The sequence below is a fragment of the Scyliorhinus torazame genome, chromosome 16, assembly GCF_047496885.1.
Source record: "Scyliorhinus torazame isolate Kashiwa2021f chromosome 16, sScyTor2.1, whole genome shotgun sequence".
Lineage (NCBI taxonomy): Eukaryota > Metazoa > Chordata > Chondrichthyes > Carcharhiniformes > Scyliorhinidae > Scyliorhinus > Scyliorhinus torazame.
Genome location: NC_092722.1, coordinates 199,259,662 through 199,280,837, shown reverse-complemented (window position 1 = coordinate 199,280,837; position 21,176 = coordinate 199,259,662). Strand labels below are relative to the sequence as shown.

Genomic DNA, 21,176 nt, shown 5'->3' with positions numbered 1-21,176 from the left:
TCGCGCCGTTTCCGGAGAATTTCGCCCCTGGACTCGAAACATTAGCTCTTTTCTCTCCCTACAGACGCTGCCAGACCTGCTGAGATTTTCCAGCATTTTCTTTTTCTTCTTTGAGGTCAAAGAGCATCTGTGGAGAGAAAGAGTTAACGCTTCCGGTGAATGACCTATCATCGGATCGCTGCTGGCTCTTTGTTTGCAGGTATTGGATCTGCTTCACAGTTTCTAAAACCACATGGTAACTGTTTTGTTACGCTCTTGACGTAGCAGAAGCTGCTTCCTTGATGTGCACTCTGACAAAGGAAGGTTCAGACTTGGAGATCACTTCAACACGTTTATTAAACTGTTAACAATTCTCCTACTTGGATTCGACTCTCCTGTTAATCCTGCTATAGCTACTCAGACTGACGAACCAGTCTGCTACAATCCACGTGGTGGGTGTGATGTTCAATCAACCCTGTCTGTACTCACTAAGTGTCTCCACTGGAAAGAGACAGCATATGTGCTGTGTCCTTTTATATGGGTAGCCCCCTTGTGGTAGTGTCACCTCTGTGCATGTGTCTTGACTGCCCATTAGTCGTGTCCTATCTTACTGACCTATTGGTTGAATGTCTGTGTGGCATGATGTCTCTGGTGCTCCCTCTAGTGTCTAGCTAGGTGTAGTGTATGTACATTAACCCCTTGTGTATTTACAGTGATGCATATCACCACAGTAACCTGGTGGCAAATCCGTCCATTGCGAGGGGGAAGGGGGCCTTGTCAGTGATTGGAGGATTGTACCGTTACTCAGTTATCAGGGTACGCTTCAAAATTGGCGTCCTGATCTCCGAGGATCCGGCCTTGCGTCTCCTGTGGATCCCATGGCGCAAATATCCCTGACTCCAAAGGGCCAGTGTTGGGCCAGTGGGAATCCTGGATCAGGCTAACAGGCCTGGAGGAGCGTCACCACTAAATTTCAGCTGTGTGCAAATTAGTGACCATGTTTGCAACATCGCAACAGTGACAATATTTCAAAAGTATTTCATTGTCTTCAAAACAGCTTTGGGGTATTGTGGAGGGTGCTGTATAAATGCAAGACTTTCTTTTCCAATCAGGCTGATTGATGGGTTTATTTGTCTAGAATGGGAATCAATTCATGACATCATGATCCAGAGTGAGAGTGTTACCACTGAGCCAGGGAGCAACTTATCACAGCTGGCAAAGGTAATGCCAAGAGCTTCTTGCAAATGGTGACCATATTATGATTGAATTTAATATTAGGTTTAAGAGGGAGAAGGAGCAATGACAGACCAGTGACAGGAGCTTCTGTTCTGAAGTTGATGATTGTTGGGTGTTAAATGTGAATGATTCACACCTGGGGCAATGGCACAGGTAAACTCAGGCCATCCTGCACGGTTCAACTCTTTACTTACTCAAGCTGCGGAGTACAGCAGACCTTGTGGTGGGAGGAGGCAGGAAGTCACCACTGTTACCTCGCGGGCTCCCAGGCCCACGCTGAAATGGGCAGACTCCCTCCCTACCCCTTAACCCGCCTCCAATCAGCTTTGAGCCTTCAATCAGTTCATGCCCCTGGAGTTACGAGCAGTCCCAAGAAGGCAGATGAAGTGGCTATTACCTCAAAGTGGTGGAAGAAGTCACATTCTCCAATTTGCTGCTGACAGGGAAGTAGATTTGGAGCAGAAACGTCAGTGTAGTGAGGTGACCCTCCAGCCTGCAATAACTTTTTGATGGATTGAAAAAGACTTCCTGACATTGTTCAACAGGAAATTTGGCACATCCTAAACTGCCAAGGACAAAATCCCAACAATTCATCCCAAGGTCAGGAACTGACTTTTGGCTTCACACTAAATTAAATGTTTCCACCGCAGACTTGGTGCTGCTGGTCACAACAGAAGATACTGTCCCAGGGTTTAAAATATCTTGAAAATAAAGTTTGACCCAACATTACAGAATCATGATATGGACGAGTAATCCAGGCTAATGGTCCGGAGACAAGTTCAAATCTCACCATGGCAGCTAGGGATTTTTAATTCAATTAATTAAATAAAAATCTAGTGTAAAAAGGTAATATCAGTTAATGGTGACCATGAAACCACTATTTTGACATAAAATGTGATCAGTAATATCCTTTAGAAAGGAAATTGTGCGGCACGGTGACACACTGGTTAGCACTGCTGCCTCACAGCTCCAGGGACCCGGGTTCTATTCTGGCCTCGGGGGACTGTCTGTGTGGAATTTGCAGGCTTTCCCTGTGCCTGCGTGGGTTTCCTCCGGTTTCCTACCACAGTCCAAAGATGTACAGGTGGATTGGCCATGCGAAATTGTCCCTTTGTGTCCAGAGATGTGCAAGTGGGGTTACTGGGTTGGGGCAGAGGAGTGGACCTAGTTAGAGTGCTCTTTCAGAGGGTCGGTACAGAATCGATGGGCCAAATGGCCTCCTTCTCCATTGTAGTGATCTGCTGTCCTTACCTAGTCTGGCCTACCTGTGACTAATAATAGTCTAACAAATGAATCAGGTGTACAGCGATGGGCAATAAACACTGGCACTGCCAGTGAGGCCAGTAAGGCCTATATTGCCAGTAAGGCCTATATTGCCAGTGAGACCAGTGAGGTTATATTGGCAATGAGGCTTATATTGGCAGTGAGGCCTATATTGGCAGTGAGACCAGTGAGGTTATATTGGCAATGAGGCCTATATTGGCAGTAAGGCCTATATTGGCAGTGAGGCCAGTGAGGTTATATTGGCAAATGAGGCCTATATTGGCAATGAGGCCTATATTGGCAGTGAGGCCTATATTGCCAGTGAGGTTATATTGGCAAATGAGGCCTATATTGGCAGTGAGGCCAGTGAAGGTATATTGGCAATGAGGCCTATATTGGCAGTGAGGCCAGTGAGGTTATATTGGCAATGAGGCCTATATTGGCAGTGAGGCCTATATTGCCAGTGAGGCCTATATTGCCAGTGAGACCAGTGAGGTTATATTGGCAAATGAGGCCTATATTGGCAGTGAGGCCTATATTGCCAGTGAGGCCAGTGAAGGTATATTGGCAATGAGGCCTATATTGGCAGTGAGGCCAGTGAGGTTATATTGGCAATGAGGCCTATATTGGCAGTGAGGCCTATATTGCCAGTGAGGCCTATATTGCCAGTGAGACCAGCGAGGTTATATTGGCAATGAGGCCTATATTGGCAGTGAGGCCTATATTGGCAGTGAGACTAGTGAGGTTATATTGGCATGAGGCCTATATTGCCAGTGAGGCCAGTGAGGTTATATTAGCAATGAGGCCTATATTGGCAGTGAGGCCTATATTGGCAGTGAGGCCAGTGAGGTTATATTGACAATGAGGCCTATATTGGCAGTGAGGCCTATATTGCCAGTGAGGCCTATATTGGCAGTGAGGCCAGTGAGGTTATATTGGCAATGAGGCCTATATTGGCAGTGAGGCCTATATTGGCAGTGAGGCCAGTGAGGTTATATTGGCATGAGGCCTATATTGCCAGTGAGGCCAGTGAGGTTATATTAGCAATGAGGCCTATATTGGCAGTGAAGCCTATATTGCAATCTCAAATCCCTGGAATATTCAAGGGTCAACCAAGACTGCAGGAATGGCTTGTTGGGGACAAAGAGTACCCGCTGAGGCCCACGCTAATGAGGCCAGTGCGGAGGCCTGAGACTGAAGCAGGCCCACTATAATGAGGCTCACAGTGCCACCCGGTCTGTAATCAAGCAGTGCATCCGGCTCCTTAAGATTTGTTTCCGCTGCCCCGACAGGTCTGGTTGGGCCCTCCAGGACAGTATCTCCCGTATCTTGGTGCCCTAGATAACCTGGCACAGCAGCAGGGTGAACACCTTACTGATGAAGACGTGGAGGAAGATCAGGTGGGAGTGGAGGAAGAGACCGGAGAGGAGCCGGAGGATGGGGGACAGGAGCATCTAAGGGTTTGCATAGGCAGAAGGCCTAAGGCTGCCTCATGACTTCCAGCTTCACACTACAGGAACACCATGTTGTCCAACAGCTCAGGAAACACCATTCCACCTCCAAGAACGTGCTATCCCTCTGTGGTCATGGAGGGAGGTTCGCTGTAAACCGTAGTCATCAGGGTGCAGTCCCTGGGGAGTCCATGTGCCTGCTGATCAGAAAATGCAGGAGGGTGAAGATGATTCCCATTGAGGAATAGTCTGTGTTGCTCCTCAACTATTGCTTATATCGAAACGACAACAAACTCGGCAAATACAGTAACAGAGAGCAAGGAAAATACGGGCAAAAGACGGGACGAATGGCCGAAGCGGAGGTGAACGCCCGACGACAGCAACAGCGAAAACCGTCCGGGAGAAGCAAGTGACAACACCAACACCAGACCCATTCTCGTATTGCCCTCTCTGTATAGGACACAACCAATGGAACTGTTTCTCCGGCACCCAGATGTATATGTACCTCCCCAGTACCCCCACCCCCCGCACAAACAGGCACTATTTACGTGTTAAAGATAATATTGCTAACTGTACAGAGTTGCTGTTGTTGAGCTAGTGCACAATATCCTACTAGTTTATTTTTGTTTCTTCTGGATATATATATTTTAATCTATGTACATAACTGTAAATATACTGTGTTCAAAAACCCAATAAAAAAACATTTCTATTAAAAAAGCTATTGCTTATGCCTGACTCCTGTCTGTATGCTGCCAGCACGCTGACTCCCCGGCCCATGTGAGTGTGAGGTTCGGCCTGAGATCCTATTGCCGCAGAGCACTAGAGGGGGATTAGGGGTTGCAGGGGGATTAGAGACTGGAGGGGGGATTAGAGACTGGAGGGGGGATTAGGGACTGGAGGGGGATTAGAGACTGGAGGAGGATTAGAGACTGGAGGAGGATTAGAGACTGGAGGAGGATTAGAGACTGGAGGAGGATTAGAGACTGGAGGGGGTTTGGCGGCCAGGGTCTGGGGCTCACTGATTAATGACCGGGTTGTCATAATATACACCAGTATATCATGGTGCAGACACACACACACACTGATGGACATGCAGTGGGACCAATCAGCATACACAACACCACAGCCAAGCACCAGTGAGAGCACACGCACTATAAAGACAGGGGATGGGAGAGTTCCCGCTTTTTCTAGTAGCAGCCAGCTCGGAGCACAGAGCTCACAGCCTGCAACACAGACATTCACCATGTGCTGAGTGCATCACCTGGTTAGGACTAGGCAAGGGTCAACAGTTAAAGCTGGTATTGCATTTATCCACAGTTCAAATATGTTAACATAGTTAATCTTATAATAAAAGAGAGTTGCACCACTTCCAGTGTTAGTGACCTGTTTGTGATCCAGAACACCCAACACATCATGATACCAGGAGTGGTTGCATACTAGCACTTCTGAGACCCACCTGCAACTAATCAGCATTCCGGCATCCTGCAGTATGGAGAACATCAACCCGCCGCCGCCGCTCCGCATCGCCGGCACCTCAGCGTACAGTGACAACCAGCAACGATACCCAGGCAAGATGTTCGAGATCCGGGTTCCGCAGCAGCTCCAGTGCCACGGCGATCTCCGCGAAAACTGGCGGGCATTCCGGCAAATGTTTGCAATCTTCCTGCTGGCAGCCGAACTAGAAGACCTGGCCGATCCTGAAAAAACAGAGCTTTTCCTCACCATCGCCGGTGCCAGAGTAGAAGAAATCTTTAAAAATTCAAGTTCTCCAAGGGGCAAAACATAAGAACATAAGAACTAGGAGCAGGAGTAGGCCATCTGGCCCCTCGAGCCTGCTCCGCCATTTAATGAGATCATGGCTGATCTTTTGTGGACTCAGCTCCACTTTCCGGCCCGAACACCATAACCCTTAATCCTTTTATTCTTCAAAAAACTATCTATCTTTATCTTAAAAACATTTAATGAAGGAGCCTCTACTGCTTCACTGGGCAAGGAATTCCATAGATTCACAACCCTTTGGGTGAAGAAGTTCCTCCTAAACTCAGTCCTAAATCTACTTCCCCTTATTTTGAGGCTATGCCCCTCAAAACAGGAGCGACTTCCAGGCAGTCCTGGACAAATTCGGCAATTACAGTGAGGAAAACACACTCCACCCAGCAATGAAAGGTAAGAGAAGCGCCAGTACTCACCTCGAGGCCGAGATCCTGCAGCACAGAACAATTTTGGTTGACGGCCATCTTTGTAAAGGAACTGCACATGCTCAGTTGCGCGACGCCGCGCATGCGCAATAACGAAAACGACCATCAGTAAAGGAACCACGATTTGCACATGTGCAAAAGCCTCCTACATGCTACGTCACACGCGTCATGACGTCAGAGGCCCCGGACCACGCCCATTTAAAGGGGAAACGTCCCAAATCAAAGAAAAAATCTTTTAAAGCTGTAAAACAACCTTCCTTCACCTGCAATGCCTCAAATTGAACCAGGAAGTGAAATAAACCTCCGAGGAACCCTGCAACAAGCAGTTACCCAAACCGAGTCCGATTCCGACTTCCCGCAGACCAGTGACACCGAGGACCCGAGGGAGCCGTTTCGAGTCGCTGTTATAACAAAGAACAGGCTGTCCCCGAATCTAAACCACCAGCCGCTGTCGGTGCACAGCATTGATCCAGACGACGAGTGGTGTGCCACCCTGACGGTCAACCAGAATTCGTCGCCCACCTCAGAGACTTGACTTATGAGTTTTACGATGTTGGACTCTTTGATCTGTTCTGTTCTCCTGTTTCATCGTTCCAGTAGTTTGTATATAATGTTCATTTCGTTGTTGGTGTGACACCCTATTTCTCTGCACCAGACACCTTCCAGTGTAAATAGATTAGCCTCATGTACATAATACGCACACACATAGTCAGGTACATTCACTACACAATATTCATTGTCACGCAGGCACATGTTCTTTATATAAAAGGGGGGATGTCATAATATACACCAGTATATCATGGTGCAGACACACACTGATGGACATGCAGTGGGACCAACCAGCATACATAACACCGCAGCCAATCACCAGTGAGAGCACACGCACTATAAAGACAGGGGACAGGAGAGTTCCTGTTCATTCTAGTAGCAGCCAGCTCGGAGCACAGAGCTCACAGCCTGCAACACAGACATTCACCATGTGCTGAGTGCATCACCTGGTTAGGACTAGGTAAGGGTCAACAGTTAAAGCTGGTATTGAATTTACCCACAGTTCAAGTATGTTAATATAGTTAACCTTATAATAAAAGAGAGTTGCACCACTTCCAGTGTTAGTGACCTGTTTGAATCCAGAACACCCAACACATCACGGGTCCTTTCAGCAATTTTGCTATTTTCACTTTGAGGGGCCTAACCGTTTGCCTGTCTTTGAGGGGCTGTTTACAGAGTTGTGTCCAGATGGGGTGAAGTGCGATCTCACTGGGAGGAGGGTTAACAACAGTCAGACCTTAAAGTTGTGAATAACAAGTTTTTAATGTGGTACCATGTGAATTTGTGACATTTGTAAAGACCCTGACCTATCTGTGCCCTCTCTGTCCCTTACAATTCCTTACACTTGCAAGGCCTCCCATTACGCCTGCGTGTTCCCATGATGCACATCAGAGACGGAGGCAGCCAGCTGCCTTTCTAGCTGTGCTGCCTGAGGTGCCCTTGGCGGGCGCGTTCTGGAGGGCTGGGACCTGGAGGGCCCCGGCCTACTTTCAGGTGGCACTGGTGTTGCCGCATCGCTCTGTTCTTATCCGGTCTGAGGAATAAGAACTTCGTCAGTATTCACTCAGGAAAAAGATAATGTTGTGGAGGAGAATGCTGAGCCCCAGGCTAATAGAATAGATGGCATTGAGGTACGTAGGGAAGAGGTGTTGGCAATTCTGGACAGGCTGAAAATAGATAAGTCCCCGGGACCTGATGGGATTTATCCTAGGATTCTATGGGAGGCCAGGGAAGAGATTGCTGGACCTTTGGCTTTGATTTTTATGTCATCATTGGCTACAGGAATAGTGCCAGAGGACTGGAGGACAGCAAATGTGGTCCCTTTGTTCAAAAAGGGGAGCAGAGACAACCCCGGCAACTATAGACCGGTGAGCCTCACGTCTGTAGTGGGTAAAGTCTTGGAGGGGATTATAAGAGACAAGATTTATAATCATCTAGATAGGAATAATATGATCAGGGATAGTCAGCATGGCTTTGTGAAGGGTAGGTCATGCCTCACAAACCTTATCGAGTTCTTTGAGAAGGTGACTGAACAGGTAGACGAGGGTAGAGCAGTTGATGTGGTGTATATGGATTTCAGCAAAGCGTTTGATAAGGTTCCCCACGGTAGGCTATTGCAGAAAATACGGAGGCTGGGGATTGAGGGTGATTTAGAGATGTGGATCAGAAATTGGCTAGCTGAAAGAAGACAGAGGGTGGTGGTTGATGGGAAATGTTCAGAATGGAGTTCTGTCACAAGTGGAGTACCACAAGGATCTGTTCTGGGGCTGTTGCTGTTTGTCATTTTTATCAATGACCTAGAGGAAGGCGCATAAGGGTGGGTGAGTAAATTTGCAGACGATACTAAAGTCAGTGGTGTTATCGACAGTGCGGAAGGATGTTGCAGGTTACAGAGGGATATAGATAAGCTGCAGTGCTGGGCTGAGAGGTGGCAAATGGAGTTTAATGTAGAGAAGTGTGAGGTGAGTCACTTTGGAAGGAAAAACAGGAATGTGGAATATTTGGCTAATGGAAAAGTTCTTGGAAGTGTGGATGAGCAGAGGGATCTAGGTGTCCATGTACATAGATCCCTGAAAGTTGCCACCCAGGTTGATAGGGTGGTGAAGAAGGCCTATGGAGTGTTGGCCTTTATTGGTAGAGGGATTGAGTTCCGGAGTCAGGAGGTCATGTTGCAGCTGTACAGAACTCTGGTACGGCCGCATTTGGAGTATTGTGTACAGTTCTGGTCACCGCATTATAGGAAGGACGTGGAGGCTTTGGAACGGGTGCAGAGGAGATTTACCAGGATGTTGCCTGGTATGGAGGGAAAATCTTATGAGGAAAGGCTGATGGACTTGAGGTTGTTTTCGTTAGAGAGAAGAAGGTTAAGAGGAGACTTAATAGAGGCATACAAAATGATCAGAGGGTTAGATAGGGTGGACAGTGAGAGCCTTCTCCCGCGGATGGAAATGGCTAGCACGAGGGGACATAGCCTTAAACTGAGGGGTAATAGATATAGGACAGAGGTCAGGGGTAGGTTCTTTACGCAAAGAGTAGTGAGGCCGTGGAATGCCCTACCTGCTACAGTAGTGAACTCGCCAACATTGAGGGCATTTAAAAGTTTATTGGATAAACATATGGATGATAATGGTATAGTGTAGGTTAGATGGCTTTTGTTTCGGTGCAACATCGTGGGCCGAAGGGCCTGTACTGCGCTGTATTGTTCTATGTTCTATGTTCTATGTTCTAAGGGGGTATTCAGATTGGCCAGCCTCTCCCAGGGTCTCCTGGATGGAAGGCCCCGGGTTGTGGTCCAGTAGATTCTCCACTCTCGTGGGCCCCTCGGTTACTCCATGGGATGGAGTGAGCTCCAGGAGCCTCAATGTCTACTGGCACTGCCAATCCTGGAGGCCCATCATTGTCTGCACCATGGTGTTGACGCCCGCAGCCACGGTGTTCGGGGACTAGCCATGCCTCGGACATCTCCTGCCATTGATCTGGCTTTGAGTCCCGCTTTCCACTGCGGACACCACCCTTGCAGTGTTGGCCAGGGTGCTGCACGTCGCCTGCAACATCTCCTGTGGCTGAAAGCTTTGGGACTCCTCCATTCAGCCTTAGACACGCAGGAAAGTCGCTGACAACCCCTCCTGGTATTCCCGGCCCTGTCTTTGCAATTGAGGGATGAATGTGTCCGGGTTCAGGGCACCTGTCTGGGACACAGCTGGGTCCTGGGATCCAGCAGACCTCCAACTGTCCTGGTTTATTTGGTGAGATTAACACTGCTATTCAACCACACTCAGTCAGTTTCTCCTGGTCTAACCCACACATTACATTCATCCCCCACCATCTGGCCTGGGCTTGCAAAATCCTACCAACTGTCCTGGCTTGAGACAATTCACACCTCTTTAACCTGGGGTTGCCCCTATCTCTGGATATGTAAACACTTAATTAACTGCAAATGCTCACATTCAAAGCATTGTCTTGTATCTTTGAATTTGTCTACATATATGTTTCTGGAACATACCTCTTCATTCACCTGAGGAAGGAGCAGTGCTCCGAAAGCTAGTGTTTGAAACAAACCTGCTGGACCTTAACCTGGTGGTGTAAGACTTTGTACTGTGCTCACCCCAGTCCAACGCCGGCATCTCCACATCATGGCTACCATCCACACTGCAAACTGCCGGCTCAAAGTGGAGAGGATCTCCAGGAAGATCGCGCATATAGACACTGACATTAAGTTTCTACAAAGATGCAAGAAAGCAGTCAAGATCCCGAAAGGGCTACAGATCACAAACCCACTCAAGTCGACCTACAACACAGACTACGCTGAGAGACTCTGCTGTCGCACCTCTCTCACACTCTTCAACCACCTCGTCCGCCAGCTCTACAGCAGACGACGCATCCTGGAAACCAAGATAGAGGCCATATTCTCAACTTGCGCTCAGGACTCAGCAGACCAGCTGCGGAACACCGCCAAACAGATGAGACAACAATACTATGCCACCTATATGCACACCAAGAACAGAAAGCTTGAGAAACTTGACATCACCACCGGCAGCAACCAAGCCTCCCCGGTACCACAGTAGAAAACAATACAGGGAAATCTATTGTCAACTTGTCAGACTACACCCTTCAACCAGACAAAATCGAAGTCCTCAGCAGAGGGCTCAATTTCTGCACCACCACCAAAATGGACCCCATCAGTCTTGCGGCAGACACGGAGGAATTCATCAGGCGAATGAGGCTCCGGGAATTCTTCCACAGACCCCAAGAGGCCGAAAGCGAACCCAAGGAGACTACCAATGAACCGGAACAGCAGACCGAGAGATCTGCGGTGCGGCAACCGAAGAGGAAAGAGTCGAATTGGACCCCACTGGAAGGCCGCTGCCTTAGACTCGACATGTATGCTCAAGCCGTCAGGAGTCGGGTTAATGCCAGATTCATCAGTCGCGTTCGCAAGACAGCCCCAAACATCACCCAAGCACAACGCAACGCCATCTGCGCTCTCAAGACAAACCGCTGCATCGTCATCAAACCAGCAGACAAAGGAGGGGCCACTGTCGTACTGAACAGAACGGACTACTGCAAAGAATTATACCGACAACTCAACAACCAGGAACACTACAGACAGCTACCCGCAGATCCGACCAAGGAACACATCCGCCAACTCAACAGACTGATCAAGACCTTGGATCCAGACCTACAGAGCACCCTACGTGCTCTCATCCCACGTACTCCCCGCATTGGAGATCTCTACTGCCTCCCGAAAATACACAAGGCCAACACACCAGGCCGCCCTATCGTTTCAGGCAATGGGACCCTGTGTGAGAACCTCTCTGGTTACATCGAGGGCATCTTGAAACCCATCGCACAAGGTGCGCCCAGCTTCTGTCGCGACACGATGGACTTCCTACAGAAACTCAGCACCCATGGACCAGTTGAACCAGGAACATTCCTCGTCACAATGGACGTCTCGGCACTCTACACCAGCATCCCCCATGACGACGGCATTGCTGCAACAGCCTCAGTACTCAACACCGACAACTGCCAATCTCCAGACGCAATTCTGCAACTCATCCGCTTCATTCTGGATCACAACGTCTTCACCTTCGACAGCAAGTTCTTCATCCAGACGCATGGAACAGCCATGGGGACCAAATTCGCACCCCAATACGCCAACATCTTCATGCACAAGTTTGAACACAACCTCCTCACCGCACAGGACCTTCAACCGATGTTATACACCAGATACATCAATGACATTTTTTTCCTTTGGACCCACGGCGAAGAATCACTGAAACGACTACACGATGACATTAATAAGTTCCATCCAACCATCAGACACACCATGGACTACTCTCTAAAATCAGTTGCATTCTTGGACACACTCGTCTCCATCAAGGACGGTCACCTCAGCACTTCGCTTTACCGTAAGCCCACAGATAACCTCACGATGCTCCACTTCTCCAGCTTCCACCCTAAACACATTAAAGAAGCCATCCCCTATGGACAAGCCCTCCGTATACACAGGATCTGCTCAGGCGAGGAGGAGCGTAACAGATATCTACAGACGTTGAAAGATGTCCTCGTACAAACGAGATATGGCGCTCGACTCATCGATCGACAGTTCCAACACGCCACAGCAAAAAACCGCACCGACCTCCTCAGAAGACAAACACGAGACACAACCAACAGAATACCCTTAGTCGCCCAGTACTTTCCCAGAGTGGAGAAACTACGACATCTTCTTCGCAGCCTTCAACACGTCATTGATGACGATGAACATCGTGCCAAGGTCAACCCCACACCCCCACTACTTGCCTTCAAACAACCGCGCAACCTCAAACAAACCATTGTTTGCAGCACACTACCCAGTCTTCAGAACAGTGACCACGACACCACACAACTCTGCCATGGCAATCTCTGCAAGACGTGCCAGATCATCGACATGGATACCACTATTACACGTGAGAACACTACCCACCAGGTACGCGGTACATACTCGTGCGACTCGGCCAACGTTGTCTACCTCATACGCTGCAGGAAAGGATGTCCCGAAGCGTGGTACATTGGCGAGACCATGCAGACGCTGCGACAACGAATGAACGCACATCGTGCAACAATCACCAGGCAGGAATGTTCCCTTCCAGTCGGGGAACACTTCAGCAGTCAAGGGCATTCAGCCTCTGATCTCCGGGTAAGCGTTCTCCAAGGCGGCCTTCAGGACGCGCAACAACGCAGAATCGCCGAGCACAAACTTATAGCCAAGTTCCGCACACATGAGTGCGGCCTCAACCGGGACCTGGGATTCATGTCGCGTTACATTCATCCCCCACCATCTGGCCTGCGAAATCCTACCAACTGTCCTGGCTTGGTACAATTCACACCTCTTTAACCTGGGGTTACCCCATCTCTGGATCTGTAAAGATTTAATCACCTGCTAATGCTTGCATTCCAAGCATTGTTTGGCATCTTTGAATTTGTCTATATATGTGTTTCTGGAACATACCTCTTCATTCACCTGAGGAAGGAGCAGCGCTCCGAAAGCTAGTGACATCGAAACAAACCTGTTGGACTTTAACCTGGTGTTGTAAGACTTCGTACTGTGCTCACCCCAGTCCAACGCCGGCATCTCCACATCACTGGCAAGGACAACATTTGTTGCTTATCTATATTTGTCCTTGCACTGAGTGATTGCCTCGGCCATTTCAGAAAGTGAGTTGAGATTCAATCTCATTGCTGTGGGTCTGGAGTCACATGTAGACCAGACTGGGTAAGGACGGCAGATTTCCTCCCCGAAAGGACATTAGTGAACCAGGTGGCTTTTTACGCCGATCGACAATGGTTTCATGGTCATCATTACTGAGATTGAGGGCAGCACGGTGACACAGTGGTTAGCACTGCTGCCTCACGGCGCTGAGGTCCCAAGTTCGACCCCGGCTCTGGGTCACTGTCCGTGTGGAGTTTGCACATTCTCCCCGTGTTTGTGTGGGTTTCACCCCCACAATGCAAAGATGTGCAGGGTAGGTGGATTAAACACGCTAAATTGCCCCTTAATTGGAAAAAAAATATTGGGTACTCTAAATTTTTTTTTTTTGGAATCATTACTGAGATTGTTTTGGAAAGTTTATTATGTTAAACATGAGCACTTCTTGTTGTTGGCAACTCACCGAATTATGAAGAAATTTCGAGACAAGCAAAATCTAAGTAATGTGAACGGTAAACAAAAGGATGGAAAACATTCTCCTCCCTACCCTACCCTACCCTACCCTACCCTACCCTACAAGTGGATAGCACTGTGGCCTCACAGCACCAGGGACCCGGGTTCGATTCCTCGCTGCGTCACTGTCTGTGCGGAGTTTGCACGTTCTCCCCGTCTCTGCGTGGGTTTCCTCCGGGTGCTCTGATTTCCTCCCACAGTCCAAAGACGTGCAGGTTAGGTGGATTGGCCATGGTAAATTGCCCGTAGTGTCCATAAGGGTTGGTAGGGGTTATTGGGTTGTGGGGATATGGTGGAAGTGAGGGATTAATGTGGGTCGGTGCAGATTCGATGGGCTGAATGGCCTCCTTCTGTACTGTATGTTCTATGTAATCCTCTCTCTCTCTCCCTCCCCCCTCCTCTCCTCTCTCTCTCTCTCCCCCCTCCTCTCTCCCCTCTCCCCTCCTATTCAAACTTCTTCATTAGCAAAACCAAACAGAATGTTTCAGTAAATGTCACCAGTCAAAGAGGGAACTGTCATTTATCACCCTGTTTCCGCTGAGTTCCGGAGTTTGACTGCTGATTACAATTTCTTCCTCTTTGTCACCACCTGGTTCCTCTGTCACAGAGGTCGTCTGTGTTTCAAGTTGTGCCCACACATATTTAATATATTTATCACAAATCTACATCAGTTTTTGCTGTCTCATTTCATAGATTCTTGATTCCATGAATAGGACTCAACTTCACAAGAGAAATAAGGATGTTTATAAATAATTTTTATCCAGTGCCACCAACAGCCTGACATCAGCCTGTCACACACTCAGACAGATTGGCTGGAAAAGCAGTCACTCCCTCCATCTGTCATGGGACTTCCTATCTGCTATTCCCACTTGGTGCAACAGTCAATCATTTCATTTGTAAAATTACCTCAGGCACACGGGAGTGAGCTGTGGGATGAATTATATCCATCATCAGAACTCAGCAGAATTTTTCTGATGAAAGTTGCACGGTAGCATTGTGGAGAGCACAATTGCTTCACAGCTCCAGGGTTCCAGGTTCGATTCCAGCTTGGGTCACTGTCTGTGCGGAGTCTGCACATCCTCCCCGTGTGTGCGTGGGTTTCCTCCGGGTGCTCCGGTTTCCTCCCACAGTCCAAAGATGTGCAGGTTAGGTGGATTGGCCGTGATAAATTGCCCTTAGTGTCCAAAATTGCCCTTAGTGTTGGGTGGGGTTGTTGGGTTGTAGGGTTGTAGGGTGGAGGTGTGGACCTTGGGTAGGGTGCTCTTTCCAAGAGCCGGTGCAGACTCGATGGGCCGAATGGCCTCCTTCTGCACTGTAAAATTCTATGAAATTCTATAAGTTCATCAACCTGAAACTTTAGGCCTGTTTGTCTCCACAGATGCTGACTGCTCTAAATCCACAGACATTTACAGCACAGAAGGAGGCCATTCGACCCATCATGTTCACGCTGGCCAACAAAGATCTGACTGCACTAATCCCATTTTCCAGCCCTGGAGGTTGTGGCAGCGCAAGTGAACATCTAAATATTTCTTCAACGTTACGAGAGTTTCAGACTGAACCACCTTTTCAGGCAGCGAGTTCCAGACTCTCATCGCCCTCTGGGTGAACAAGTTTCTCCTCAACTCTACTCTTAGCCTTCTACCTCCTACCTTAAATCATGTCCCGTGAACCCAATACTACTATTGGAAAAAGTGCCTTCCTATCCATCCTACCGATGCCCCTCAATCTTTTACGACCTCTATCAGGTCTCCTCTCAACCTTCACTGCTCCAAGGAAAAGTGTCCCACACTGTCCAATCTTTCCTCATACCCCAGACCCTCCAGCCCAGGGAACATCCTGGTAAATCTCCTCTGCACCCTCTCCAGTGCAATCACATCCCTCCTATAATGTGGTGACCAGAACTGCACACAGCTGTGGCTAACCAGGGCTTTGTACAGTTCCAGCATGACCGCCCTGCTCTTGTATTCTATGCCTTGACTAATAAAGATATGTATCCTGTATTCCGTCTTAAACACCTTATCAACTCTTCTCCCACCTTCAGGGATCTGTGGATATGCATTCCAAGGTCCCTCTGATCGTTAGTACTTTCCGGAGTCCTACTATCCATCCTTCGCTATGTAACCCTCCACTCCATTACTCGCTTTTCCAAGGTGAATTCCATTTTCCACTGCTCTGCGCCCTGACCAGTCCATTGATGTCCTGCTGCAGTCTATGACCATCCCACCGTACCAATTTTCGTGTCATCCGCAAACTGCTTGATCATACCCCCTACTTTTAAGTCCAAATTATTACTGTACACCACAAATACCAAGGGCCCCAGCACCAAGCCGTGCAGAACCCCACAAGAAACAGACTTCCAGTCAGAGAAACACCCCTGTACCATCACCCCCGGATCTAAAATTGGCTGAGTGGAAGGTGACAATGTGCCAATGCCTTGGATCACATCCATCTTTACTTTCTTGACCATCTGCTGTGAGGGACCTTTAGTCCATATAGACCACATCAAATGCATTGCCCTCATCGACGCTCCCGGTTGCCTCCTCCAATAATGTTATTAAATTTGTCAAACTCTACCTTCTGTTAGCAAATCCATGCTGACTGCCCCTAATTAATTCCAAGTGCAAATATCTTCTGCCTCTCAGAATTCTTTCTAGAAACTTCCCCACACTGAGGTTAGACTGACTGGCCTATAATTTGTGGTCTATCGCTACTTCTCTTTTTCAATTGTGGGGCAATGTTAGTAATTTTCCAATCCTCTGGCCAGAGAGGAACTGAAAATTAGTCATTGACCTGATAGCCCCTCGCTTGACTCCCTCAACAGCCTGGAAACATCCCATCTGGGCCTGCTCATTTATCCACTATAAAGCTGCTGTCGCTACCTCTCTCTGTTGATTTCCTCTAATATTTCAGTCCGCCAACCTAATATCTACATGTGCGTTGTCCTTTTCCATTCTGAAGATTGACGCAAAATCTTCATTTCAGGTGCACATAGAGATTACCTACATGGCCGCTAATTGGCCCCACTCTTTCCCTAGTTATTCTCTTGCTCTTTTATATTTAAAACAGGGTTTTCCTTTATTCTACTATTCTACCTGCCAAAGTTTTTCATGTACTCTTTTAGAATTTCCCTTTTAAGGTCCCCTTTGCACATTCTTTACTCCTTCATTGAGCCACATTGAGCCCTCAGTATCTGCCATTTATATATATTTTTAATCCTGCCCTTTATCGGCCCTGACTTCTAGAATCCTCTGGTCTTAGTCCCAATGTTTGGGTGGAATTTCCCTAAAAAATGGTTGTGTCGAGTTCTGATTGAAACCCGGTGTATTTGGCCCCGGAGAAGCATCTAGATTTTGTTTCAAGATCTTCTGACATTTTGGGAAAACAAAGTTGGGTGGGGGCAGTATTTTGCTCCGTCACTCTGGCAAGGGGCGGGGGATGTGGGGCGGGGGATGACCTCATACAGTCGGCAAGCCCAGCTCTACAGGGGTCAGGGTACCATTTTTAAAGGGATCCCTGATCTCAGTGTGGACGTGAAGGCCCCCCCATCACCATCTGTGGAGTCAGGGCTGTATGGGACTCCCTGCCCCCACAATGAAGTTCCCTGGAGGTCCTGCCCCTGGCCCCATCCCCGGCCCTGCTAGGTTGGCACTGCCAACCACCCGCAGACAGACACACACCTCAGTGGGACTGGAGAGCCCTCGGGGACACAGCGGGCAGAGGGCTATCCCGGGATTCCGGCACTCCGAGGATTGCTGGAAGCCCGGAATCTGCGGAGTCCCAGTCAGATAACGAGCCTCCGGAATCAGTAATTCCTCAGCTGCTGGAACTCAAAAGGCGAAGTCAGGAAGATCAGGAAGGGCTGTCAGCTGCACTCCTCCATTGGAGGAGTCTCCTTCTGTCCAAGGAGATTGTGCTGACACTCTGAGGGAACCAGGTCACCACGGCCATGGTGGCAGCCACAGTGGAGGCCTTGGTGCAGGATTCCAGCCCTGAATTCCATGGTACATGACGTGTACTCCAAGGTGCAGGGTGAATTAAAATAATAATAATCTTTATTAGTGTCACAAGTAGGCTTACATTAACACTGCAATGAAGTTACTGTGAAAAGCCCCTAGTCGCCACATTCCGGCGCCTGTTCAGGTACACAGAGGGAGAATTCAGAATGTCCAAATTACCTAACAGCACGTCTTTCGGGACTTGTGGGAGGAAACCGGAGCGCCCGGAGGAAATCCACGCAGACATGGACTAAAAAGCTGACTCCATCCAGGACAAAGCAGCCCCACGTAATTGGCACCCCATCCACTACCTGGAACATTCACTCCCTCTATCAGTGATATACAGTTATTGCAGCCTTGACAGCAGCTTCCAAACCAATGACCTCTCCTACCTGGAAACAGTTGGGCAGGTGTACGGGAACCACCACCGACAAGTTTCTCCTCCACACACCATCCTGATTTGGAGATATATCGCCGTTCCTTCACCATCAAAATCCTGGAATTCCCTCCCTAACAGCACATTGGGTGTACCTACAGCAGTTTAAGTAGTTGGCTTGGGTCACTGTCTTTTTAAAAATATATATATTTATTAAAGTTTTTTAACACAACTGTTCTCCCTTACAAACAATAACCCCCCCCCCCCGTAACAAAAAAACACGAGAAATCGCGCAGAGCAAGATATATACATGGCAAAATGATATTTTTACACAGCTTTGTACACTGGCCCTCACCCGCACGTGCCAGTTACCCCCACCCTTCATGTTATCTCTTGCTCATCCACCCTCCTAGGCAGTCATCGTCGTCCCCCCCCCCAAGGTGGCTGCTGCTGCTGACCGACCTTCCTCTAACGCTCCGCGAGATAGCCTAGGAACGGTTGCCACCGCCTGTAGAACCCCTGCGCAGACCCTCTCAAGGCGAACTTAATCCTCTCCAACTTTATGAACCCAGCCATATCATTTATCCAGGCCTCCAGGCTGGGGGGCTTTGCCTCCTTCCACATTAGCAAGATCCTTCGCCGGGTTACTAGGGACGCAAAGGCCAGAATGCCGGCCTCTTTCGCCTCCTGCACTCCCGGTTCGTCCACTACTCCAAATATTGCTAGCCCCCAGCTTGGCTTGACCCGGACTTTCACCACCTGAGATATTGCTCCCGCCACTCCTCTCCAGAACCCCTCCAGTGCCGGGCATGACCAAAACATATGGACATGGTTCGCCAGGCTCCCTGAGCACCTTCCACATCTGTCCTCTACCCCAAAGAACCTACTCAACCTCGCCCCCGTCAAGTGCGCTCTGTGGACCACCTTAAATTGTATCAGGCTGAGCCTGGCACACGAGGAGGAGGAATTAACCCTACCTAGGGCATCAGCCCACAGACCTTCCTCGATCTCCTCTCCCAGCTCCTCCTCCCATTTACCCTTCAACTCTTCTACCAGCGCTTCCCCCTCTTCTTTCAACTCCTGGTGTTTTTCCGACACCTTGCCCTCCCCGACCCATACACCCGAGATCACCCTATCTTGAACTTCTTGTGCCGGGAGCAACGGGAATTCCCTCACCTGTCGCCTCACAAAAGCCCTCACCTGCATATATCTAAAGGCATTTCCCGGGGGTAACTCAAACTTCTCCTCCAGTGCCCCTAGGCTCGCAAACGTCCCGTTGATGAACAGGTCCCCCATTCTTCCAATCCCCGCCCGATGCCAGCTCTGGAACCTCCCCGTCCATCTTCCCCGGGACAAACCGGTGGTTACCCCTGATCGGGGACCACACTGATGCTCCCATTGCACCCCGGTGCCGTCTCCACTGGCCCCAAATCCTTAGCGTTGCCGCCACCACCGGGCTCGTGGTATACATTGTCGGCGAGAGCGGCAGCGGTGCCGTCACCAACGCCCCCAGGCTCGTTCCTTTACATGACGCCATCTCCATCCTCTTCCATGCCGCCCCCTCTCCCTCCATAACCCATTTGCGGATCATCGCCACATTTGCTGCCCAGTAGTAGCTCCCCAGGTTTGGCAGCGCCAACCCTCCTCGGTCCCTATTGCGTTCCAGGAACCCTCTCCTTACTCTCGGGGTCTTATTCGCCCACACAAACCCCATAATACTCCTACCTACTCTCTTAAAAAAGGCCTTAGTGATCACGATGGGAAGGCACTGAAACACAAACAGAAACCTCGGAAGGACCACCATTTTGACCGACTGCACTCTACCCGCCAGCGAGAGCAGGAACATGTCCCATCTTTTGAAATCCTCCTCCATTTGCTCCACCAACCTCGTCAGATTCAGTTTATGTAGGGTCCCCCAACTCCTGGCTATCTGGATCCCCAGATACCGAAAGCTCCCCTCCGCACTCCTCAGCGGTAGGTCCCCTATCCCTTACTTAGTGTTATGTAATGAGCCAGACTTGATTAAAGATCTTAAAATAAGGGAGCACTTAGGAGGCAGTGATCATAATATGGTAGAATTCAATCTCCAATTTGAAAGAAAGAAGGTAGAATCAGATGTAAAGGTGTTACAGTTAAATAAAGGTAACTACAGGGGCATGAGGGAGGAACTGATGAAAATCGACTGGGAGCAGAGCCTAGTGGGAAAGACAGTAGAACAGCAATGGCAGGAGTTTCTGGGAGTAATTGAGGACACAGTACAGAGGTTCATCCCAAGGAAAAGAAAGGTTATCAGAGGGGGGATTAGGCAGCCATGGCTGACAAAGGAAGTTAGGGAATGCATCAAAGCAAAAGAGAAAGCATATAATGTGGCAAAGAGTAGTGGGAAGTCAGAAGATTGGGAAGGCTACAAAAACAAACAGAGGATAACAAAAAGAGAAATAAGGAAAGAGAGGATCAAATATGAAGGTAGGCTAGCCAGTAACATTAGGAATGATAGTAAAAGTTTCTTTAAATACATTAAAAACAAACGGGAGGCAAAAGTTGACATTGGGCCGCTCCAAAATGACGCTGGTAATTTTGTGATGGGAGACAAGGAAATAGCTGAGGAACTAAATAAGGACTTTGCGTCAGTCTTCACAGTAGAAGACATGAGTAATATCCCAACAATTCCGGAGAGTCAGGGGGCAGAGTTGAATATGGTAGCCATCACAAAGGAGAAAGTGCTAGAGAAACTAAGAGGTCTAAAAATTGATAAATCTCCGGGCCCAGATGGACTACATCCTAGAGTGCTAAAGGAGATAGCTGAAGAAATAGTGGAGGCGTTAGTTATGATCTTTCAAAAGTCACTGGAGTCAGGGAAAGTCCCAGAGGATTGGAAAATCGCTGTTGTAACCCCCCTGTTCAAGAAGGGAACAAGGAAAAAGATGGAAA

General features: G+C 48.8%; 1 protein-coding gene across 1 annotated transcript in view; it reads right to left on the bottom strand.

Moving 5' to 3' along the window:
• Positions 1 to 18,402, bottom strand: part of entpd1 (ectonucleoside triphosphate diphosphohydrolase 1) — a 301,969-nt gene extending 283,567 nt beyond the window's left edge. Inside the window, exon 1 of the mRNA XM_072479775.1 lies at positions 18,262 to 18,402. Coding sequence (XP_072335876.1) covers positions 18,262 to 18,358 — 97 coding nt within the window. The 5' untranslated portion in view covers positions 18,359 to 18,402. The remainder of the gene's footprint in view (positions 1 to 18,261) is intronic.
• Between the last annotated feature and the right edge of the window lie 2,774 nt (positions 18,403 to 21,176).